This window comes from Tachysurus vachellii, chromosome 15 (genome assembly GCF_030014155.1).
Source record: "Tachysurus vachellii isolate PV-2020 chromosome 15, HZAU_Pvac_v1, whole genome shotgun sequence".
In the NCBI taxonomy this organism is placed as follows: Eukaryota; Metazoa; Chordata; class Actinopteri; order Siluriformes; family Bagridae; genus Tachysurus; species Tachysurus vachellii.
Window position 1 is genome coordinate 13,113,109 of NC_083474.1, and position 26,576 is coordinate 13,139,684.

Genomic DNA, 26,576 nt, shown 5'->3' on the forward strand with positions numbered 1-26,576 from the left:
TTAACCGAATTCAGTCTCACAGAGTCTTTGAGCATAATCACAAAATACTTAAGGGCAATGCCAGTGCACCGTTACCCCAGAAAGTACATCTCCAAAGCTTTCCAATAACAGTGTTTTAAAAAGGTAGCCCCATAATCCATGCCATAATAAATGCTCTAATCTCAAATCAAAGTAAAGAAGGACCTGGATTAAAGAGCAAGGAATCCCATGGAGTATTTATTTAATAATAAATAAGAAATACCTTTGATGATAAGCAATGATTATGTGTATGTAATTCAATTTTTAACAGGACTGGCATATTTGTTTTCAATTGGCATGTCATATCTTAACGTCATACATAGGACCTCTTAAAATGGCATGTAAATTTACATTTTGGAAATTCTAGCTTTAAGAAAAAAAAAAAAGTTAAATCTAGTAAAATTGTCTAGAAAATAACTCACGAGCATTCTGTGTAGAGCCCTATAACAGTATGTTAATATGCAAAGCCCTTGTAATAAAAAAAAGTAGCTTACAACAGAACCTCACAAGGAGAACCACTGAGGAATTTACAGAACTTACAAAATTTCTTCACTGGTCTTTCTGACAGTTTCCTGTCCAAAATTGAACTCACTAAAAGTAAAATTACTGGATATTTTTTTTCTTTCCTGATAATCTGGTATACTCTACATATTATATGATTGTAACTGTGAAATCTAAAGGCTTTCATTGACAGTGGTTTTAAATAGAAACCTCATTTAAAATTTTTATACAGAAAGTAATGCATTTATCATTAAGAGACATGATGAATCGGAACTGTTTTAAAAATTGAACACTCTTCATTACTGCAGTTAATTCCTATTTATCATTTACAAGACACAGTACAGCTGTAACTAATTCACCTGGTTCAGTTTAAAATACTTGTCTGTTTAACATTTCACAGTAATGTAACACTTACGCACAGTCGTGACCTCATATTAATCTGGAGTTCACAGAGTTTACATGGAGCTGCACCAAAAGTGATTGACTGGAATGACAAGTAGGTCAGTAATGCTACAGTGTTGGTCCACTGCTGCCATCGTGCAGACAAGAACTACCAGAGATGTATACTACAGTTGTAATCTGCAAAGAAATATGTTCTTTAATCATTTTGTGTGTGTCTTTTAAACTCTGGTGAATACACAGGCTACTGTGGAACTTCTGCTAGCACACAACTGCACCCTTTAAGAAATATGGCCATGAATCCAAGAGGAAAATATACACATCTAAAGCCATTATGTCCTTGAGAACCACTTCAATATTTATCATTTCTTTATCTTATCTGATACAGAGTTGAAAACCAAAACCGCTTGAAAGGAACATTTTCGTCTACTAGCAAAATGGACAAGTAATTTATTGCTAGGTCCCTACAGAGAGAATGCGCAATCGGTTTTCATCATATTCCTGACCGAACATGCACAGCTAAGCTAAATCTGCATGGGTAGATCTTTCAATGCAAACGTTAGCTATGTAGCTTGAATATAGTTCCATAAATTGAAAAGCTTGTTCTTTACACACCACACACCAGTAGGTTTTGCCTTTTTTTTTTAGCTGAGTCTCTTGTTTGCTCAGCCACTTTTAATGTTAATCAGGCTTCTGTTTTTCTAGAATCAATAGACTGCAGTTCAGTTTGACTGGAAAGCCATTACTGTAAGCTCACTCAACTCTGAAAAGAACACAGTTATTTAAATTTCATGCAGTGCCCATTTGTTAGTATTGATAACACTGCACTAGAGATAACTTTCCACCAATCAATGATATCCATGGCCTATATTGCACTACCAAATAAAAAGGCAACTGCATGCAACTCATGCTGCAACTGCACAGTCTGAGGTGCATATTTGGTAGTTTCTTTCAAATACGAGCCATCGGCTTACAAGGGTACGGAGAGAGATAAGTGGTATTGATACATGTGTGCATTGTCAATAATCAGTGAGACATCTCAAATGTGTTTCACTATTCACAGATCTATATGCACCTTGTGTCTTGTAAATTGTTATTGCCACAAACCTCCAAAGTGGTGAATACTTTTTTCTCCTTATACACATTTTTCTGCATGTATCTAATATCTTTTTCATTCTCCCAATGTAAAATTAGTTTTAAAGGATTTCGGTGACTCTCCACAAAAGTCAGCTTGTTTATGTTTGTTAGCACATTTCTTAGAATTATATTAGACGGAAGAGTATGTACCCAATAAAAGCTTTGCAACTTGACTTGACTTGACTTTTGAGAAGATCTATGATATATAATCAATCTGTCAGAGGGATGTAAACAATCATGGGAACAATATTTACAATGAACTGATAATGTGTTTTGAACAGATACATGTACAGACATGAAGGAGGAGCACTATGTTCGATTTATTTGTTTTTTTTTTTTCGGTTTTTTTTGTAGGCAAGAGAGAGAATTTAGATATGATGCTTTCTGAATGAATGAACGTGTGCTGTTTCTCATCATTAGTAACTGCCTGGTCAGGGTTGCATTGGTTTGATTAGACTGGTTTGTTTATATTTTGGGAAATTAAGTTGCATGATTAAAAACCATCCTTCACATCTCTCTAGTTAATGACAGCTATATACTCTAGTGATGTAGAAGATGTTAAGAAACTGTCAGGGGCAGAATTAAAAGGCTATGCTAACAGTCATGGCAATTTACCTCTGGGTTTGTCGTGATAGATCTAAGGCATTTGTACAGAAGGAAATAGGTATCTTTTAAATCAAACAATTTATAAGACACAATGCATTTTTATGTGTATACTGATGCACATTTTTGATGTATTCATTACTGATGATCACAATACAGTTTATTTGTCAATCTCCGTTCATACAGTAGTTACCAAGCCAGGCAACTCCTTGGTGATTAATGGCTATGTGTTTTCCCTCATAAGACCAAGGGTTTTGTTATGGCTTTGGGTTCCATTTTATAACATCGCTTTAAAATCCTGTTGAATCTTGTGTTTTGCTGAAGGAAGAAATGTCATGGCACACCAGTCTGGTGGAAAATGAAGTGATAAGGAGGCCCACGTGCATTGTGTTTTTCATCTTGCTGCCAGAATTAGCATGTTAGCGCTCTGTCAGGATTTAATGCCTTTGGTCGGCTCACTGGACTGCCGGACGTCCGTCCACTCCTGCATGGTGTTCTGAAGGGCCTGTGTCTTCTCCTTGTCCACCTGAACATAGTCAACCTTCTCATCTGATGTCGCGGAAGACGTGGAAGGCTGTGATGAAAGATTATGGATGGAAAAAAGCTAAGTGACCAAGAACAACATGTCAGCAACATATGAGCTGCTTCATTGCTTCTTCAAACTATTTCATGACTGTTGGTGATTCATAGTGAAGAGACATGAGTAATGACATGAGTAAATCTGAAAGTGGGAACACATGTTGAGACAATAACAACAATCATCCTGCATGATAGAATGATAAGTGTCATCTGTGCAGAAATTGCTGTTCACTAACCATCTCCATCCAATCAAACAGAGCCTGAGCAATTTTGCCTTGAAGACTGGACAAAACAATCTGATTCAAAAGTGCAAAACTGACAGTGACAGAATCAGCTTATGGGTCTACAGAGTCTTGGTCAAAGGTGGTAAATACTTATACAACTAAAAAATCTCTACTACTTTTTATAATTCACTTTTCTTTCACAGTAAAAAAATATTTTGCACTTTCAAATGTTTCAAATGTTAAAACTGTAGCACTGTATAAATTTAAAATTGTCTCTGCTCTCTGGGTGAGAAGTGCATGCTCAGTCTCTCCCCTGTCAATCACAGTGACACTCTGTGAGCAAGTATGAGGTCCTGCATGTGATACACTGCACTGATGCTGACACGACATGAGCAGTAGTTTAAAACGACACAGTTGTCGCTGGCTTCATTTGTGTCAGAGGAAGCACATGTTTGCCTTCACCCAACCGGAAGCTGTCATATGATAGCAGAGAGCTGGCTTTGTGGGTGTGAACGTTAGAAAAACATAAAAGACAGGATCTATATGACTGAAAACAGTAATACATGTTAAGTGTGTCCAAACAACAAACCTATAACCTACAAAAAATAACAAATATAATAAATAATAAAGATTTTTTTTTTTGTAAAGTCAACCTGCATGTGTTTTATGGAGAGAAGGTATATGTTACCTTTCTGTGTGGACCAGGGGATCCAGACTGGAAATCCAGAGCCAAGTAGTCGACGTTACAACCTTTTCTAGAAGCAGGGCTGCTGGTACCACTCACCGCTGGCGAGGTAGATGCTGGGTTTTGCTAAAGATGCACATGATTGTAATTTTAGAATCAGACATAAAAGCATTGATTTTATAAAATTTTATAAATAGATAAATAATAATGTACAGTAAACTGTTATACATAACTTTACAATCAAATTGACATTGAAACGTGTTCTTTTGAAAAGACTGATTAAAAATAGGAATCAGTGTCAACAATTGGTTTGATATTAGTTGTCCACAATTTTTTCTCATTTAAGAGGTTTTTCCTCTACCGTAGATTTTATATGCAGACAAAAAGTCTTCTGAAGAAGCACAGCAGAAAATTGTTTGAGGAGAAGCTGTCAAATAAAGTCGAGAACTTTAAGCCTTCCAGACGTTTTAATTATGTGTGGGTAAAACCATGAATGTAAGTGTTGTGTTATATTTGGAGAGAATGATTGTTATTTGAAAAAAAATGGTAGTTTGTTGGTTAATGCCACACATTAAAGACTTTTATAAAAAGCCTCACATAAGATTTTGTGCGCAAGCGGCAGACCAACTAAACAGTATTAGTAGAAGAACTAAATGTGGCTAAAATGTGTAATAATTCTGAATAATGCACTAGTGGGATGTGGTGTGACCTACCACAAGCATCTGTCTACCACAAGCATCAAATAGACAACTGTGTAATTGGTGAAAACGGTTCTATATTTAAAATTGCTGTCATCAAATTGGCAGATCACATGACAAACTGTTTCTTTAAATATACAGCTCAGTTTGATAATGAAAGGTAGGTGGGAAAAACAGTGCTGTCTGAAGTCTATTTTCACAATACAAAAAGCCCTGAAGAGCAGTGATATTAAAGACAAAAAGTCCCCTGTAAGGAGTTTAACTCACCATTGCCACATAATTTTCCTCACTGTCTGCAGAATCAGTGCTGGTGATGCTCTGAGTGGAGATGGGTCGACAGTGTTGTGAGGAGATGGAGTTCAAAACAGGCCTGGAATTAAACAGAAAATGCATGAATTGTGGAGTGTTTTGCAATTTTGCTTTTCAACTGACATCCATTAAGCAAAGATTTTTTGTTTCTCATCTCACATGTTAATAGCTAATCACTAAAAATTTCCAGAGCTAGGAAATCTAATCATGGCTAAAAATGACTTACACAGGTCTGCTCCAGGACAAGGTCACAGGGCTCTTAAAAGGAAGCTCATCAATGATGCCATTATTCCTCAGGTCCAGAGGTGATGGCTTTACTACGAATGTCAATTAATTAACAAGCATTAAAATAATTTGTAATACATTGTATGTGCTATTGAATGTTTAGGTGATTTACTGTAGGTGCCAAATATTTGAATACTTGGATTATATTAAACTGTAAACTCTTGGCAAGTTGAACTGATTAAAGCACAATCCTTACCTTTTCTGTTGGGCTTAAGGTTGCGGTTGATTGGTGGAGGCGTGATGTCACTCACACGGCCTGGTCGGTAGCACATTGACGCTGTACTGCCTTTCCTGGCTGGCAGAGTGGCAGAGAATCCTGGGAAGTCAAAGTGGTGTGGACCAGGACTCATGGGAATGTAGTTGTTCTTGGGGCTGTCAGCCAGGGCAGCGTTGAGAGGGGAGGTGGAGGAGCCAGGGTTCATAGGCACATAGTTGTCTTCAGAATTTCCACTGTTTGAGCGGGTAAGTGGAGTTTTTTCTCTCTGTCAAAAGACGTGAGAACTAAACTCAAACTAGGTTCACATTGCAGGACATCCACTTGTCTATACAGTTTAATGCTATATAATGATGTAGGTTTGATAGAGTGTTTTACCAGGTAGGAGCTGAAGCCATCATTGACAGATTCTACTGATTGACCAGAGTTATTGAAATAGTGCAGGCGCTGATTGCTGGTCTCAAAGGAGGATCCTGCAGAGAAGATAAACATAAAAACCCTTTAAAAACAGCTTCCACTCATAATGTTTGCTGGAACATTCCTGACAGAGACTCCTGGGCCATGTTAAAAAAAAAAGGCAGTAATTCCTGTGTCCATTTTCAAACAAACAGGAGTGACGTGCTCAGAGCGGTCAGCACATGAAACTACTACTTCATGCACTCCATTGCTTTCCGATTATCCTTTCTGGGAACATGGCTGCCAAACACAGGTGCATGAACAGACTGTTATTGAGCCAGCAGGGTCAAAAGGTTACTTCCTGTTACTCCAGACATGTTGGCCTGGCCTGACTGAGCACAGAGCCACCACAGAGGCCTAGAACAGAGCCTGTTCGTCTGTTTTTTTCTCTGCTTATCAGGCCGGAACGAGCCACTCTGGGACTGCATGCATGGTTTGAATTTCATTATCCTCCCTGCAGATCAGAGCGGCACAAGCCAGATTGCCTCTGTTTAAAATCAGATGTGAGCAGTGAATGGAGAAAGAGAGAGAGAGATGAAGATACAGGAAGGAAGAATGGAAAGGAACCAGTTTATAACTGAACAAGGCAGCAGTGGTTGCCTGAGATTATCAGCTGAAGTATATAATTCAAGTATATAAGTATATAAATCAAAAATAAATAAAAGGCTGGCATAAATCCATGAAATTCAATTATTAACTATTAACTATTAATTTTTATGTGACATTAAATTTTACAGGAAAAATTATGTTTTTAAGATTCAAAACAAACTCTGAATACTGACAAAAGATATTTTTAGAAATATTATGTTCATGTATGCAAATTCAAATGTAAGACAATTTTATTTATTGTTTATTATACAAATGGCAATTCATACATTTCCTAAGTTTCGTACCTCTCTGAAGCTTGAAGTTCTCCACAGCTGGAAGAGTGTTTCTCCTTGGGATGACAGACACATTAGCTATGTCTCCATTCTGTCCTACGAGGGACTGCGGGCTTCCCCAGCGTGTCTCTGAGTTCAGGCTGGGTTTTGGTGGTCTGGGTGGTGGGGGGCCACCCGTTGAATCTGCACTGTTGGGTGTCAGAGCATTGTGGTTCCTATCAAATGTGCGAGGTATCTGATAGATAGAGCCAGGCGTACCAGGCTGGTCGTAGTTGTCTGTAGGGCGGTGGTCATTGAATTGCACAGTGGCGAGGGCATTACTGGGTGTCTTATAGGTGTAAATCTCATCAGATTCCAGGTCAGAAGGCTCCTCGGCACTGTGGGCTCGGGGCAGCACATAGCAGGCCTCGTGGGGTGAATCTGCATGTACCCCAAGCTGTTGGTGTTTGTTGGATTTGGGAAGGCTGTAGGAGCTATGTAGTTGAGAGCCTGTCCCGTTCAGACACTGTGAAACGCCATGAGCAAGACGCTGCACTGATGAGTCACTGCCCAACAACAGACTGCCACGCTGTGCCTGTGAGAAACTGGCACTCCTGGTGGAGAAATGCAGTGCAGTTTTTACAAATATATATTATATTATTTTTGGGTCAATGTTTTAAACTTTGAATCTGCTTTTCTGAATGATATTTATGACATGAATTATTAATAAAATGCATATACAGTGGAACAGCCAGAAAATGAATTCATATAGCTTTTTAATGTTTTGGATTTTCTTTTTTTTTTACCTTTGAACAGAATACAAAGGCACAAACAATAGTCAGTCTCTACAAATTTCCTTCCTATTTCTTATACAGTCCATATATAAATAAACATTATAATATTATAAAGCCTTAGATGCTTTGTTCTAAGATTTGGTGCCTTTAAGATATATAGTCTGCTCCAGTATTGGGTTGGAGTGGAGTATATAAGACACTGTGTTTAAAAAACAAAATCTATATACAAGACTGCCATAAATGCTATATTACATGACTGTACCCAAAAGGCAACAGCAGTCAGTGTTTCCCACTCTCAGGCATGATGGATGGTGCTATTAGAGTCTATAATAACACAGTCTCACATTCAGCTGAGTCATTTTATTGAAAAGGCAGTCTAATATATTGGGTCTATGGGAAGGGCGCTTAAACTCGCATCCATATTAAAAATTGACTTTTTTTTCTAGCTTCATATAAACAAGTGGTGAGACATTACACATCATTAAGGTTTGAGAAAAATCACAAATTTTCACTTGATGCCTTCAGATTTCTTTGCTCTAAATGCAGCCTCAAGTAACATGCTCAAAATCCAGGCATTATCTGAAAGATACGGAATGTAATTCAAATCATATCAATGGCCTTCTCAAAAAAAATTCCTAAAACTATTTACCACTTTACCTGGTATTTGATTCTTTAAAATTTCATATGCGTTATTAACTTAGGTTCCTATTCAGAAGTAAAGATAAGCTTCACTTATTTGTTTATACATAACAGAATAAAAACTAATGGCAGCTAAAGATGGATGATGCATGGTTTCTCTTGAGATTCAAGAAAAAGATCATGCAAAAAAAAAAAATAAATAGTATTGGTTTGTAGAGGTCATGTCTCTTACCGGGTGCTCTCACTTGTCCGGCTCATACACTGGTGAAGAAGGAGGTAGTCCTGGGGGGCACTGTTGGATAGAGGGGCATGGGAGTGGCGTATTGGCATGTCAAAGGTGAACAGCATTGGTTGGCTGGAGTGTGATGGCACAGTCATCTTCCGTTCACCAGAGCAGCCAGAGAACAGAGAACTGCTGAGGTCACCAGCCATGGAGCGATGCATGTGGGAAGTAGGTGGCCTATCATCTGCAGTAATTGAAAAATATATAAATAAAGAATTAGACATGTTGCATGAAGACGTGCATAAAATCTATTCAGGCTGGATTTGAGTAGTAAGTTAAAACAAAAACAAAACCAACATTCATCACAAACATCATGAGGTCACAGGAAACAGGATGTCCTGGACACTACAGAAAGGATTTTACTTAGAACGACCATCCAAAATGGATTTATTGATTTCTTTTTGCAAAATTGTATATAAAAAGACCAAAAAGAGCAGCCAGCTTCTCTTTCCCGCCATAATCAATGAAGTCAATAGACATGGAAAATTAAATTAAGAGCATTAAGCCATCCATGTTGGCATTTGGATTGAATAGCTTTCAGTGTGTACTCCAAACTCAACCGATGCTGAAAGCCAGTGTTGGAAGAAAAGGAGGGAAAAAAATGAATTTTTAGGTTTTTCTGTATTCAGCCAAAGGTAATTTTTATAGCATGCTTTCCCAGCTCTGTTAACAACATGCACAAAAATGTATAGTTTTTATTATCCACAACATGTCTGTTTTTCTGTCTTAACACAGAACTGTGTGAACAGCATGGCCTTTGAATTGGGCTGTTTCTTAATGACATCTGATTTTTGCAGCATGGGTCTGCAGAGTGGAGGCAAATCTCAGGCCTTGCAACTCAAAATAGACCAGGCAGAAAGCCAAAAAAACAGAAAGTGCATATGACCCTTTCTTCCCACCACCCATCATCCTCCTCACGCACAACAAGCTGGGCAGAAAAAGCAATAGAGTGCCAAAGAGTGGGTGGAAAACTAAGTTTATTACGCCTCTTGAGAAGATCCACACTTTCCACATGCTGTAGTGGGAGGCAGAATGATACCCACCACCACCACATGTTCAGACCTCATGAGTTTCTGCTCTTCAACCTATGGGTCATGTGATGCATTCATGTGATGCTCACTATTTGCCACTATTATGTAAAATACTAAAAAAGAATCTTTAAAATCAGAGGAATTTTTTATATATTTTTTTTAGTTTAAATTTGAGGAATCAGCATGACAGTTATTCAGTACATATACATCAGGTTAATGTGGTCATACCCCTGACTCGGACACAGGCAGAGGGAGAGGGAAATAGAGACAAAGGAAGACACAGATGTTCCACACTTTGCCCCACCACTGGACAACCGGAAAAAGACTTTGACCAGGCCACAGTGTCAATAGGCTCATGCTGGTCTTCAATTAGTCCATTGTTTTATGAGAATCCACTACCATTCTTATGGCTAGTTTAGCAATCACTCTTCCAATGGCCTCTGAGACCTATGCAAATGCTTCAACCATCTCTGTGGACTCTTGTCCTCTTACAGGCATGATATGTATTGATTTATTGGGGGATGCTTGCCCCCAACCTAGGACAAAATATGCACTTCACATTTGTTACAGAGCTTGGTGGAATCAAGTTACATGATGGAGAAAATACCTTAAGGCAGTGCACTGGCACTGTAGTTGAACTCTATAGTACTATATAGGTTTGACCATGTTGCCTCAAAATGGAAAATTACATTATACAGTAGTGACGAGACAAAGCAGCCCAGGGAGTAGTCCTGATGGCTCATCACTGATGCTAATGGGATTGATCAATACATTTGCTACACTAAAGTGCCTAAAAAGGCTTGATTGATGGTAGTATGAAAGTGTTTGGAGTACTTGGAATATGTTATTCAAATAACCTCAAATTATAGCTTTCTTTGATTTTGTCATTTGATTTTATCAAATAATTTTAGACTTCCTTGATAAAATTTTGACTGATATTTCTTTGTGTTTACTGAATGGTATTTGCACCAGAAATGTTAGCATTATGTGAAAGGATCTTTGTGTTGAAAAATAATTATTAATTTTATAATAGAAACAATAAATGAAAAAAAAAAATTAAAGCATATTTTTAGCCACAATTTTGGAAAATAAAACCCACCTATGTCAAAATAATAATCATAATCAGCTTTATTTGCCAAGTGTGTGCACAGACACACAAGGAATTTGTTGTGGTTTTTAAGGTGCTCTTGGTACATAAATACATATACTGTATACATACCTGTCATGAGAACAGTAAACATTTAAATAGTAATGATTTACATATTTACATAGTACTTGAGAAAAAGGCAGTAATAAAGAGATGGAGAATGAATTACAGAACACAGGTAATAATCCCTGTATTAGCTGTTTAAACCGGATATGGGGGAAAAACTGTTTTTCGGCCTAGATGTTCTAGTGCACAGAGATCTGTAGCGTCTTCCTGAAGGGAGAAGTGCAAACAGGTTGTGGCCATGGTAAGAAGAGTCTGTAATGATGTTACCTGCCTGTTTCTAAAGTCCTGAAGGTTGGGTTCTAAAGTCCTGAAGGTGTACACCAATGATCCTATGTCATGATACCCAAATGCACAATGCCTTTTAATTTCAGTACACACTTAAATGCAATGCAGCAATGTTCCTGTAAAGGCCAGTGATACCTTGCCTACTGGCAAAGCGGCCACAATCTCACAACATCAGGAGTCCAAAATTAGGAGGGCTGTAATAAGGAGAAAGTGAGAAGAAAGGCAGTCTTTTATCAAAACCTCATTTCCTCTCTACATTGAAAAAGTCATCCAAGGACAGGGGATAATATGATTTATATCTTATACTGAAATAGAAGTATGGAATGACCCAATGATAAAATCCAATTTTAGTATATTAAAAAAAGGTAATTGTTCAGATACTACAAATTTTTCATCTGGTATCTGTTCAGTAGCTTTCTCTGATGGTCATTGTTCTAAATCATATTCAGGCTCATATCAGACCAAATGATATCAAAACAGAGTAAACCCACTTTCACTTTTTTTGTAGCCTTTTTCAGTTTTAATGGCTGACTGTTGAAAAGTCATTTCCTTAGCAGTTTCTGCAAAAATGGATGGTGTTTAAGGAAGATGAACTTTACCCTGTCTACTCTAAAAGGCTCTGGACAGACTGCTTTTGTCTCTTGGGTCCAATTCTCTCGCACAACACCCAGCACAATGATAATGGTGCATCCAAAATGGTACGCCAAGAGGCATTTACATTCCTAAAGTTGGGACATTTTATTTGCCCTAATGAGGTTGACGTCAGTAGATAACATCTCTGGCCACTTCAGAGGCTACTGTGCAGGCTGGTGCGAGGATGACAATAGTGGTGGTGTTATGGAAAACTGTTGGCCTAAAAATATACCTCAATAACAACAACTGGTGGCACAGAACTGGAAACAAATGAACAACATCCAAATTAAAGAGACAGGTTTGTGTCTCAAAAGCAAGTGAGCTGAGATGGTCAGGGAGACTTGCTCTGAATATAAAGCAATTATCAGAGTGACACAGCGAGATGAGGGTCATTTCCCAAAAGCCAGTCTTCTCCAACCCCCTCCACCACTGCCTACATCATGTGAGTGCTACTCACAACCACACAGCAACTTCAATTAGCCTCAAGAGCTTGGACTGATCAACCCTGTTTTTAATGTATTTTTTATAAACATATTTCAAAACATGAAAGAAAGGTGGAAGGAAATTAGTGTTCTTCTTATGTCTAGGTTCACAGAGAGGTTGAAAAAACTGAGCACTACTGCAAAGCAGTAAACAGATGATCATCCATAATCAGGGAGGAGTGGGGGGGTGGGGGTGGGGGGGTGAGAGAGTTCATTGCGGAGGATTGGAGGATTACATTTCGTTCTCTCAGTGGAAAAAGTGAGAGTAATACCTGGAACAGAGCACATCAGCTCCTTCAGCCAACCAAAGGTATGTAAGTCAGCAATGTATAAACTAATAGAATATTACTGTGCATATCAGAGAGTCTGAGAGAAATTGTGGAACCATTGATGTAATACTTCTGATAAGAATAATTGTACTATTCCACAATTAGTGTTACCAAACCTGATCAGGTTTGACAAATGGAGAAGTGTCTCACAACGCAAAAGAGGAGGACGAGGACATATACTTAAACATAGTATATTATACAAAGAAACCTAATATTTGGCAAGTGATACCATTAGATTGTTGTTGACAAAGAGGTACACAGTGGAAGTTTGGTAGTTTCTATGAGTGTAAGTTTTAAGCTCAGATCTCAAGAGTTGATAATGAGCCAGCACTGTGCCCTTGAACAACATGTTTAACCCCCTGGCACTCATAGATATTAGCATAAATGCTATAATTGTTTGGAACAAAAACAATTGCCAAATAAGGAACTGGCATAGTTTTAAATCTGCCGAATAAGTAAGGACATATTTCTCATAAAAAAATGTAATTGCTAGAATTCATGCAGAGTTCATCAGTGTTTGATGAGCCAGAATCAGCATTTACAAACAAGTAGAACCAAAATGGATGCCCTTGATGATCTCATGACATGCTCTCAAAAGCACATGACTCAATGTTATAGACACCATGAGCTGTACTAGAGAAACAGAGCATTAGTGCACACATTTACACTCCCACTTGAGTAGTAGTAAGTAGTATGTAGATTGTATTACTCGCTATTTATTTGCAGGTGTAGAATCCAGCATACAATGGTAACCATGAGATATCTCCTTTCAGGTTAATACCATGCTATCAATATTAGTTGTTTTTAGATATTGTAAAGGGACCTTGAAATTTCAACAAATTTTTCATTTATCTTTTACCATAGGGATGTAAAGTCTTGGCTCGATGTGTTTTCATTTTGCTGTTTATTCACCAGCCAGAGAAACGTTATTGATGAATGGGGCATTTAGAGACATTCAGGCTTGAGGAAAAGGCAAGTACAGCAATATGCTAATGCAAAAAATGAAAATAACAACAAATCATTTTAGAATATTAAAATGACTTGCAAGCAAAAGGCAGGAATTTGACACTGTTGGCTTTAATGTTTAGACACTCCTAAAATTTGTATTAGGAGATAATCCAGCCCTAACTATGCAGTGGAAGGCACTGTTGGGACTGTTTCTGTTGGGACTCTGTAAAAATCTCCATCTCACCCTCGTGATCTGCACTGTAATTAATCTCATTGGTCCAAGACACAAACTGATAGCCATACACTCCACATTATTATCCTCCCTTCTGCTTCCTTAAAGTATGACGTTCCAGTCTCAATTCCAGTGGTGCTTTGGTATAAAATCAGTGTAGCCATGAACTGTTGAGCAGATTTTTTATGCCACATGTTGGATGGCTCATATCTCTGTATTGGCTTTAAAATAAGAGTAATAAACCTTTTTAGGCTGTAAAACTTTTAGGCCATAAACATAACCAATCGTGTGTGAGCAAGACTCATGCAGAAAACAGGTTACATATACAGAAGCATTGTTTGAAGTCAACCAGAGATAATAAGGATTTATTATCCAATTATTTTTTTCCAATTACATTTTTCTTCCAATTAGCAAGTTTAATTAATTTAGTTGGCCCTAAATTAAATTAAATGATTAAATTATGGTTGGCAATTGCCAGTACCATAATTTGTAGCTATCCCACAAGTCTCACATAATCCTACAGCATATAAAGATATTATCCTACAATTTTATTTTAAAATGATCTGACTCTGCCAGAACTTTGTCATTGTCTGTTGATGGTCACAGCAGCACTAAATCAACCACAGATTGGCATGTAACATTATGTGTTCTGAGAGTGTTCATCTCAACCTACAACTAAAAATCTTCACCTGAATTGTTCTTTCAATCGTTCCTTCAAATGCAAACATGCTAACTTGAAATAGGCCAGTTAAAGGAAATATACTGATAACTTTTTTTTTTTAGATCTGAGAACTAGCATAAATTTTTCACTGAATTCCAAAGTCAAATTCAAAGGCAAAGTTAATTTTTTTAGGGAAAAAGACAAGTTTACAGCATCACAAATGAACAGTCTCAACATGAAGTATAGATCTGATCACTGCTAGATTGACTAAATGCTTTGGTAAGCAGGACTCATGGGAGAGGTTATTGTGGGATTATAGAAGTTTTAGTATTCAGCATACAGGGCTGTGATGATTAAATGACAAGATCTATGTTCATATTAATCAATGAGCTTCGTGTTGTACAGTAAATCTGACTACATTGCCTAAAATAGACTAAAATAGACATGGCCTTGTTTTGAACAAATGATCCCATTAATAAATGAGCTTTTTGATAAATATGTGGTTTTGCTGTTCTTAAATCACTTAAATCATTAATTCCACCATTACATTAGTGGACTACATTTCATCATGGTGGGACTTTTTTCCCAGAAAATTTACTGAGATATAGAAAAGGCAACACTTCCTCGGCCTATGCAGCAGGGTGTGTGGTGGAGTGCTGCTGAGTGCTGGTATTCTGGGATGTGGATGAGCAGCAGTTTGAGGCAGACAGCTGAGTAGCATCAGCAATCTGACCCCACAGCACCATGGCGTCTCGCTATTTCAATAAAAATCAATGGACATGAAGGGCACTTTGTGTGTGTGTGCGTGTTTTCGAGCAAGTATGCTGGAGGGGAGGGTGTTTAGACTGCCCTTGCATAACCTTGGTGGATGTCCCATGAGGAGCTTACACTCACTCTCCCCTTCCCTGTGCAGTCTAACCTTGCCCGGCTAGTCAGACAGATCAGAGTATCGATACCAGCCTGCTGCTGCTCGCATTTACCATCCCCCAGAGCACTTCTATTACAAGCACATTCACACACACACACACGCACATGCACACGCACACACACACTCAATAAAGTCCTTCTAAAGGGAAAAAAAAAAATCACATTGTATAAGAGATAAATATTGTGAAGGCTTACTCTTACAAGAACTTTCCACAATGAATTCATGCTCAAGTGTACAGATAAGGCACAAGTCAGACTTCAGCAACATTTGCTGTGAATCATTGTTTTGACTACACTGGTATGGTTGTGCGCTCCCTGTGAACTGTCTGAGTCCTTAAAAATAAGAACAAACTCGTCTGTTAGCTTCGTCATCCTGGGAATCCCCCACATCTGTGTAAGTAGAAGTGTGCAAAATTTTTTAGGTATTACGTTGCTAGAGCTGCAAGACCCCTGATAACAAGCCCAGCTGATACACACTAGGTACTGAACAACTTCTTGTTTGTCCTAAGACAGATGTCTGGCTACACGTATGATCTAGACAGCAGAACATCCTTGTTTATTAAGGCTGACATATTTGTAGACAAAACTAGACTTAAAAGACATAACACTCAAGTTCTGAGCTGAAGAACATGTCTATTGGTAAACAAGTGGTCTGATGTAAAGTGAAATAGTCAGAAATGAGAGGCCCTCAGATATCTGGATATAAGCAAGGAGAGCAAATTCTGTGTACATATCAGTCATCTGTCTCTTTTTTTAGGTGAAATTCTCACTAAAATCATTTCTCATGGTCTTCTATGAATTACAATAACAAAAATCTCAAACACTGCCAACAAATACACAGCACTTAGTATTTCCCTGCCAAGAATTGCTTATCTTTTTTTTATTGTTTATCTTTATACAATTTTTATCCACTACTAATAGAATGACTTATATGTAATTTTCTTTAAGATTCATGACTAAATTGAATGTACTTTTGTTTGCATTTGGTCATTCTTTAAAAACATAATCTCATTTTGCTAATTTCGCCCAACTAGCTAGGTCTCTGTGTGTCATCTGAGACACATGACACTTGCATCTTTTCAATGCATCTTTTCCAATTGTTGTTCATGCTACATGACAGTGCAGTGTAATACACAAGCGTACCGACTGACCACCACTGGTTTAGGTTCTTCTGATGGACAGACAATTTTGCTATCTTGGACTCCGAGTTCTAGCATTTTATCAAATCTTGTTTGGGTTTAGGAAGAAAATTGGTCTGTTCACCTAGATAGCAAACTAACTTAGATAATGCTAGAATCATGTAGGGAAAAATCATACCCTACTCAACACATCCAGCCACTTTCTTTTGCTGTGATTCCTTTCACAACAGAAACACAGAATAAGAGCACTGAAATCACGTAGCAGTCCACACCTCCACAGTTTCTTGCTCCAGGCTACAATCTGTCTAAATAAAGACTCTTTCCACTTCCCTTTCCCTCTGACATGCAGCACAAATCACTTTAATTCACCAGTTAAAATTAAACTGTAATTTTATGAACACCTGCAAAATAACACTTATTATAGTCATCGTAATAATTATATTACATCCTTAAATTTTGCTGCATCAACTATATCCACATTAAACATTCGTACTGTCTTCCTATGTAATGTACTGTATTGTTATTGTACTCTTTGGCTGCAGTGCTGTCCTGTACTATATGTGGCTCAGCACCAAAAAGAATTTCTTATACAACTTGTACTTCACAAATAAAAACAATCTGATGCTTATTAATATTAATATTGCTAAAGCACTATATTGTAGAATTTTAGTTGCAAAAATTTGCTAAACAGCATTTTATTATTATAATTTTTATAATACAATGAATAGTGTCAATAGTTATTTGTCTCATATCGTCGCTGTCAGGCGGAATCCTCATATCTCCAAAACCGTTATTTTTTCAGGAAATGAAAAAAACGCCGTACCTTATCTGCAATGCACAGGGTTTAGTCCGCGTTGCAGTGGATTGTCTTGCTCTAAATTCCTGTCCTCAGACGAGCACCAGAACTAGCGGGAGTCAAGATTTTTTTTTTTATTTGAGCCCAGTGTTTTGAAGACATTTACCTCAGAAGATGTCTTGATCAGTTGCGACTTGTATTAAATATGCCGCGAATCTCTCCCGCGGAGTGAGGAAGAGGTGGACAGTTGAAGTGTCCAATGGAGTTAAGAGATTAGATAGCTCAAGCTATTTTCAAGACTTTAGATTGGTTAATAACTTGTAAAAATAACAGACCCACGTGGGGACTGACCAACAGCATCAATATGTGAAAAAATATGAAATTGACCAAATTTGGACATACGAGGTTTCCGCCCGACAGCGACGATATATAAGTACGCATGAATGGATGATACTTGTTTAGTGAAAATAAAGCTTTTAAAACTGAAACATGCTTTTTTCTTTAGCTGTGTAATAATACATGCTATTTGAAAATTGCAGAATAGTGCAGACTAGATAGGTGTTAATTATGTATTTTCTTGTGGAAAAGCTTGTACAAATGCTATCGATGTGCTGATGACAAAAACAGTTCATAATACTTTTAAAGCCTATTGTAGAGCAGAGTGACAGTCACTTAGGGGCGATCTAGTCTGTCCTATTTCTCAGAGAGTGTAGAGCAGCTGACAACTTGATACTAGCTGGGGGAAATGAGCGGTCAGCAATGGCATTTGGCCGAGAAAAACAGTGAGTCAGAGAGAGATCTGCTCTGATCTACTGTATATTGCAATCTTGGTGTGCATCGGTGTTTTATTCTCTGGAAGAGACCATAGCTGTAGCTCATACAATAACTCAGAATCAATTCAGAGCATCAGCATCAGGGGTCATTTAGAGGAGTTTAAAGATGCAGCAGGGATGGCATATGTGTATTAGGATGGGTAAGTGTGTGTGTGTGTGTGTGTGTGTGTGTGTGTGTCTGTGTGTGCTGTAAAACAAGATGAATACTCACTAACTGTGTTTTAAACAGCATGTTTTTCAGCATCACTCATGTACATTTAAGAGAAAGAGAATATAAGAGAAAATAATGATGCACTATATTACAGTATATTTTAGAGATGCAAACAAGATGTTTCTAATCCTGCCTGCCTTAATATTCTCTGCTAAACATATTTATACATACAAGAACCTGTTAGCTTAAACACAGTGACCAGGATAAAGTTTTGACTTGATCATTCGCTCTGCTGTGTTCTGTTTGCCCCATATTCATCAATGTGACCTTTCTTTGTCCTGCACATGTGAATGTAACAACAGCCATCCCATGACTCTGCTCTATTACGAACAGTTACTGTACAATCCTAAATTGTGTATGATCCAAATATCCACCCATTCAGTTTTATTTAAAATACAAAAATATCGCATCTTACTGTAACTCTTTTAAAGCAATGTGGTACATCAATTTATAAGAATTGTTTTAACTGAACACTGCACAATGCCAAGCTGAGATGACTTCACCAAACTGAAGAAAGGTGAAAGACAACACCACTGCACCTGTGATGCTTAAAACACACATCACACCTGGCTCCTGAGGCCTTAAAGTGGCTTGTCTGTATGATTCACAGCCATAATATACGTCTCATGTTCTGGCTTCTGAGGATCTACTTTGTGCAGCAGCTCTCCATTTAGGCAAAGGCATGAAAATGACAGTAAGGAGATTTGGATATAAATTTGGTGCTTCTATTAAAGATGTGCTGTAAAAAACAGTTAAGAAATGTACACTTCATGTGAGGGTCTACATATGATCTGTCTGAGATCACATTGCACATTCAAATATGATGCTTTAAAAAAATGAATAGCAAAACCTGCCAGTATTTACAGTACCTAGAAACCATTACCATTGTAAATAATCAGCCATTTCTTCTCCAAATGAATCATTTCATCACAGGTAGAAACAGTGTTACTGTAAAAATATTAAACTGCATTAGTTTACTTAGAAAAAATAACACATATGTTGTGGGAAAAGTATTTTACAGTCCCACTGTTAGATTCAGGTAAGCTTCTCCTGTTTTATCACAGTTTCAAGGAGTGAATACTGAATGGCTTTGTGTCTACCGCTGCACTTTCCAAGGACAAGTTAATTAAATGTGTGAAAAGTGAGAAAAAATTAAGAAACTATATAGGACATAAAATGTGCACAATATTCAAAATTACAGAAGGGGCTATTGTTTATTCTTAATGATGATTATAATTAATACAATAAAAATGATCCTTCCTGATCTTATGTATGTAATGTAGGACACAGGACTATGCACAGGACTAAGTCATATGCATCCTTTGATTGGAACTGGAGTAACTGAACTTAAGAAAAACAAAACATATTTAAAAGCTTTTCAATCACATCAGAGTATTTTGTTGTATTATACTCCCTGCTTCATAAATTATTAATATTCTGAAAAAAAACTAATGCAAGACCAGAAGGAAACAAAGAGTCTTAAAATAGAAACAATCATCTAGAAAATCAGACACAATAACAGAGTGCAAACATACATTATACCACTTAAGTTAGTGTGGAGGGATTGTGCTGATTCTTGTGTATTGTGCTTGTTGTTGATTGTGTGTTATATACTGTATTTCATGCTCCACCAATAAATAAATAAATAAATAAATAAATAAATAAATAAATAAATAAACGGACACCCTCCAATCACCTCCAACACAAGAACCACTCATGATGTCCATTAAGTTACATAGTGGTTGTTACATATCTAAGAGATCAGACTGAAACATGTAAGGGTCCAATACACAAACATAAAGTTCCCTTTATGACTCCCAGAGGCAGAATTAAATACTCCCATATACACACTGCTTTCATACTGGCCATGATGGGGAGAATCACTACCTTTCTTTAACAAAACAAAAAGCAAGAAGAAAAAAAAAAAAATCAATAAACCTTTCAGACACTGCCTCCATTTGGCAGGGTTGATCCATCCCGACTTTCTCAAATAACAAGGATGAGAAGCATCGGGGAAAAGATAGCAACGAATCATATCATATTGCCTTCCAATGTCTTCTATCAGACCTTTTCATCAATTCAGAGAGAACATTAGCATAATCATCTGGAAATGGATCTGGCCCTGCATAAATTTCTACTGATATTTTTGAGCAACACATTTAAATGAACACTAAAATATGTACAAATGTTTTGTTTTTTGTTTTTTTGTTGAAAGATGAAAAGATTCAAAAGAATTCATTTTCTTAGCCCTAGAGATGTGAAGTAAGACTGGATAATGTGTCCATATTCTCACTATTCAATATATCTGTAGGTACATTAACAATTCCATTAGTGTTTGTTGTATGCACTAGAGAACTAGTAAGATTTGTTATTTTAATGTTCACAGAGCATTTCATCTTCAGAGTAGCATCTTAAGCTAAGAATCCTTAAAGAAAACCTGATGGATGGATGCTAAGTAAAAAAAAAAAATAGAAATAAACCTGCAGTGTGATATAATTGTTCCTATGATCAAAACAGAGACATAAGCTGCTGAGACATGACCAGGTAAGATGCCATTGTACTGACAAAAAAAATTCCTGCTTTGTCCTAGCCTGTGCACATTTCTTTCCACCTTATAATACATAAAAAAAAGACTCATGTATTAGTCTATTTTGCCACACCCAGGCTCTAGTCATAACCACAGCGATGATGTAACACAGTCGATTATAAATTAAGGGTATTATGTCCTGTATCTTATAGTAGTAAATGATAATTCCTCTCCCCATTTGGTATAGCACTGAGTATACTGTAGCCTTCTTCATATTTACAGGTGAGAAGCTAGTTGTCACCGCATATGATACTTGCCCCATCCTAATACTGAGGGGTAGTTGACACCACCAGGATCAACAAAATGCTATTGTCAAAAATAGAGTTCGGTTGATTTACAGAAGCAGTGTCAATTTTTTAAGAATTTTTTTTGGACGATGAAAAATGATCTCAGTAACCACTTGGGACGTGAGCAGGTGGGTAACAAACAGCCTTGACAAAACAACATAAAGCAAAAGATAAAAGAAAGAAAGAAAAGGATGAAATCATTCAACATAGATGTGCTCTCAGATGCCAATTATTACTCGCTGTCGCTCTAATTGACAAGGAGGAGAAGAACATCATCCTTCACACCCTGGGAGCACGGGCAATTTTGTCAATCAATGTCATTAATGATGTCTTGCCATCTCCCAGTACATAAGGTAAATGATTTCTGGGGTGTAACGCAAGAGACACAAAAATTCTCTTTAAAATCCCAGCTGCATTATTTAGCCGGTTTGCTAAGCTACTGATGAACATATTTAGATTTGGTGAGACATTGGTGTGGCAAATCTCAAACACTATTGACTTCAGGCAATCAGGAAATCAGGCAAGACCTTGGAAACGCTCTCTCCTTGACAAACTGTTTCACCAGGCAATACATTACCAAACAGAATCAAATCCATCATTGCTTTTTAATTACATCTTCAGCGTTGTGGCTATTTGGATGTCAGCTCACATGAATGATTACCGTTACTTGTTAGCAGTACCTCCCCCCCCACTTTCTGTGCAATAATAGTGACGTAAACTTTGGACAAGATGTTTAGGTTGATTGACTGCGTTTGGTATGAATGGAAAATTGTGTAAATTTGAGTACTGCATTTATGGCATTTAGCAGACTCCCTTATGCAGAGTGGCTTACACTTATCTCATTTATACAGCGGAGCAATTGACGGGTAAAGGCCTTACTCAGGAACCCAGGAGTGGCAGCTTGGTGGACCTGGGATTTGAACTCCTGACCTTCCAATCAGTAACACTTTAACCACTGAGCTACCGCTTCCCCTCAATTCCTTTAAGTCATAGTAGACTGTCTGAGAAATTTGTGATACTGGTACTTTTTAGGACCTAAGATCAACCCATAACCTTCATATTGGCTAAAGACAAGGTTTACTCACCATGGTTGTCTTCGGACTGATTGAATCCGCAAAGCTGGCAGATGGAACGAACCCAGCGGTTCATCTCATCTTCTGTCTCTGCCACCAGGTAGAAGGTTCGTTCCGCTGTTTTGATATCAAACACAAAACTGTCCTGGAACTCTTTACGTTTGAAAGTGAGTCCTGCGTCGACCTGCTCACAGCAGTGTAGATCAATAATGCGTATGGGCTTTTTGGCATGGTCATTCTTGTAGTACTCCAGAACATCTGGGTCTCCACTCATGCGCCCACTGCGTAGGATAAACCAGCGCTTCTTCCAGGCCTGAAGATTATCAAAACAACAGATCAGTGAGCAAAAATAAAGTCATAGTGCCACCTTGCTAGAAATTTCCATGTAAAAGTACTTAACCTTATTTAAAAAGCAATCAAAAACTTCCCACACTTCTCTTTTTTTTTCAGTGATTTTTTTTTCCTTTCAGTGAATCATTTTCCCTGAACAGTGCTCAGAAATACAACAAGTTATGAAATCCAGCCAGACTGTATTATTTCATTCATCCATCTTCTGTAACAGCTTTAGGTCATGCTTCAGTAATCACGTTAGATCGATTATGGACACAGAGCCTATCCCTGTAACTCTGCAAAATGGAAAGACACACTGGATCGGATGCCAGTCCATCACATAGATAATTATATTAGATATATCATTTATTAAATACTTTTACCACACAAAATCATTAAAACTAATAGATTCTGACTATCATTTTGGGAAACATAATCCCATATGTATAATATTACATAAAACATGCTGTAGAAAGTATCAAAACCCAAAATAACCTCAGTCAAGTATAATGACTTTTTATATTTACTTTTTATCAGGGAACGTAAGTAAAAGAGTTTTACAGTTTTGATTGAAGAAAAAAATGACACTGAAAATGAGCCATAAACAGAGTTTTTCAGTTAGTACGCAGAACTTACTGATAGAAACCTAGATTAGGTTCTAAGGAAAGTGTGTTTAAGTGTGTCTGTGTTTGTGTGGCTTATCTGAGACAGGTGTTACTCCCCCATATTGTTTCCTGTTCATATACAGCTGAGGAGCTACACACACTACAAACATACACACAGATGCACATATGCAAACACACACACACATACACAAGTACCATGACAACTGCGTCTCTGGCAAACACACCTGCAACGCTATAGTTTAACATACAGCCAATGAGATTGTGTTTGCAATAATAATGTTTGAGATACTGAATATAGTAGTGGAGGATCCAGTGCAAATAAACAAATGAACAAACGCACAGCCCTAACCATGTTCAGCAACGTACAGATTAATATCTGGAAAAATAGTTCTTACAAAAGTACATGACACATACGCATCAGTTAAGCTTCAGTTAACATAAAGGAAAAAAAAAGAAATTTTTGAGCCCTTAGGCAAACAACACATCTTCCATTAAAACTGCTTTATAAAACAATAACTATTAAAAAAATAACTTTTTATTAATTGTCAAAATAATTGAATCTTTGAAATGCTTTTTGAAATGCTGTTGGGAGTCACATCTTATAGAGGCACAGGGAAAGGAATGTTTTCTGCAGAGGAGGGTGGGAGAGACAGCTAGATGATGGAGAGACGCTGCTTGGCCCACAGCCAGCAATCCACTTCCGTCCAGCCTCTTTCTCTCTCCCCAACACTCCTGCTGACACAGGATCCTGCAGGCCCCAGGCTCCATCAACACACACACACACACACTAACAGAGAGAGAGAGAGAGAGAGAGAGAGAGAAAGACACCACCATCTCCGCCACCAAAGCAGGGAACCAAGGACACTCTTTCCACTAACCCCCCGCCCCCTCTTTTCCCTTTCCTCCATTCAGACCCACTGTCCAGCAGGAAGCGGAAACACAGATCCCACCGCACATCCTGTGTTTTCTCAAGCCTGCTGTTGACCTCCATTTAAAACACTGTTCTCACACCCTTCTCCTAGCCCTACTGTCACAGTATGCCTGTTATTCAATGAGCGCAAGCAACAAGGATGGATTAGCTGAGAAAAATAAAAAACAAGTGCTAAGATCTACTCCCACTTCTGCCCACGTTTCGTTATATTAACGGGTCCTGATCTGATCGTTGCTCTTAGAGAAGGCTATGTTACAGACTCACCCTCATCTTCTCAAATGTGTGGGAGAAGTCAATTAAAATTACCACACGTTCTATACACATTCACACACTCATTCACACCTAGGGCAATTTAGCAAAGTCAATCATCTTACCGGCATATTTTAGGTGGTTTGAGGAAACCAGAGAAGATGTTGGAATCTCACGCACACACAGGGTGAACATGTGAAACTTCACACAGGCGGTAACCCGAGCTCAGGTTCGTAACATAAATTAACACAGAGCAGTACAAAGAATATTCAGTGTGAACAAATTTACCAGACTGCGCTTTAATAGTGAGAAAAAACAAAACCTCTTAAACAGAGTTAAAACAATCATATTCACCCCCCACCTCTGAAACAATTTCTTAACAAAACAATCCATTATGTATGTTCTCAGACTTTAAACAGCCTTACTGCCGGTTTAAATATAGCTGTCTCTGCTGATTATAAACATTTTTAGGATAAACTGTAGCAGTGTCTGCCATTAAGACAGACCAGACCACTAAGTAACAGTATCTGTGTTTTCCTGCAGTAGACTGTCAGGTTGTTTCTCATTTCATTTTCTGTCCAACTGATAATGAATTAGCAGCATACTGGAAGGTGCACACGGAGCTATTAAAGCTCCAGTTTATCACGGTAGAATGCAGACAAAATTATGCCACAGCTCCCTATAACACAGCAGCAGAAGTGCCAGCTAAACTGCTCTCAGTAATTAAATAGCAGGTGAAGCCTAAAGGCATAAATGTTTGGAAGCCAGGCCTCACTGGGCCTCGATAGAATTAAGAACTCACACAAATTTACATCGAAATCTTGAGTCTGATTGGTCAGAATGTTTACTTTTATATGTTTTATATTAATGTGCTCCTTCTAATACGTTATTATTTCATTATCCATTTCGGTCTCATTTACAAGCACTTGAATCAGGCACTTGCTATGAAATTTATGACAAATAAGAAACAGATAATTAATGAATAATGTTGGTATCAGCTTTTTGTATCAGTCAGTAAGTTTCCTGCCACAAGAAAATCTTCAGTAGAGAGACACTTCAAGAGAGAAACAAAAGTGAAGGTGGTGACTGTTTATAGATGGTGTAACATAACAGGGTCTTGTTTTGCAGCAAGTGTGACCACCACTAAATGTAACTCAAAAATATTAAAAAGAATGACATCGTTGACATTTTTGTATGACTTGTTGGATAAGATAAATAAAACTCTTTTTTCACATTCTGTCACAGAAGCTTACACAATACAGTACAGATCAACCCCCCCAATTGTTGATCATTTTCCTGTAATAATGCACTCCATTTTGTTCCTTATATGTTATGCATAGACGATTAAGTAGCCTTGTACGCTACATAGACAACAACATCATGCTACAAATACCAAATGTCAACTGTTTAATAAGATATACTATAAAAATCCATTGTTAAACTGGTGACCAGTTTTATAGTGGACTAAAATCAACATTTATTACAGGACATAATTTGAATAATAACAATTAAAACAGACTTGTTACGTTGGCATTGTTATTTAAGCACTTCTGTAATAAATCCTTGTTTGTGTTTTTTGGTGTGGCTGCTGTGGTAGTACTGGAAACCCCACCTCGGAAAGCGTCTCCTGCTACATCCCCTCCTCCTTTAAACTGCCATAGTGTGCACACTACAAACAGACAACACTGTCCTCTCTCCAGACACACACGCACATGCACACGCACACACGCACACACACAAAGCTTTAGTCCACAAAAACACAACTGGTCCCAATTTGATCCATCTTCATTACCAAAGGAAATGAAACACAGTCACAGAAAGAGGTAGGGGCAGGGAGGTTTATAGAGGCAATCTTTTCTTTGTTCCATCTCTCATTGCAAAAATACATGGTGCTCTCACCTACAGAATGAGATGACTTAATGAGAGTTGAATCGTTGCCCAGTTCAGCAGAGAAGGTCACCATGACCTGGAATAACTTGTTCCTGCTGCACTGAATCTAAGCAAAAACACTCAGCATTTTTTCTAACAATAATTCAAAGCAATTGGCTCATTGGAACTGGATTTGAAGACACGGTTTCACCACCCAATT

The 26,576-nt window shown here is 37.7% G+C and overlaps 1 protein-coding gene across 1 annotated transcript in view; it reads right to left on the bottom strand.

The window, feature by feature from the left end:
• gab2 (GRB2-associated binding protein 2) overlaps positions 1 to 26,576 on the bottom strand; it is a 44,408-nt gene that overhangs the window by 480 nt on the left and 17,352 nt on the right. Inside the window, exons 2-10 of the mRNA XM_060888233.1 lie at positions 22,364 to 22,664; positions 8,634 to 8,868; positions 7,002 to 7,582; positions 6,031 to 6,125; positions 5,635 to 5,920; positions 5,380 to 5,470; positions 5,112 to 5,214; positions 4,150 to 4,272; positions 1 to 3,232 (exon numbers count right to left, since the gene is read on the bottom strand). The exon at positions 1 to 3,232 is cut by the window's left edge and continues 480 nt beyond it. Coding sequence (XP_060744216.1) covers positions 3,089 to 3,232; positions 4,150 to 4,272; positions 5,112 to 5,214; positions 5,380 to 5,470; positions 5,635 to 5,920; positions 6,031 to 6,125; positions 7,002 to 7,582; positions 8,634 to 8,868; positions 22,364 to 22,664 — 1,959 coding nt within the window. The 3' untranslated portion in view covers positions 1 to 3,088. The remainder of the gene's footprint in view (positions 3,233 to 4,149; positions 4,273 to 5,111; positions 5,215 to 5,379; positions 5,471 to 5,634; positions 5,921 to 6,030; positions 6,126 to 7,001; positions 7,583 to 8,633; positions 8,869 to 22,363; positions 22,665 to 26,576) is intronic.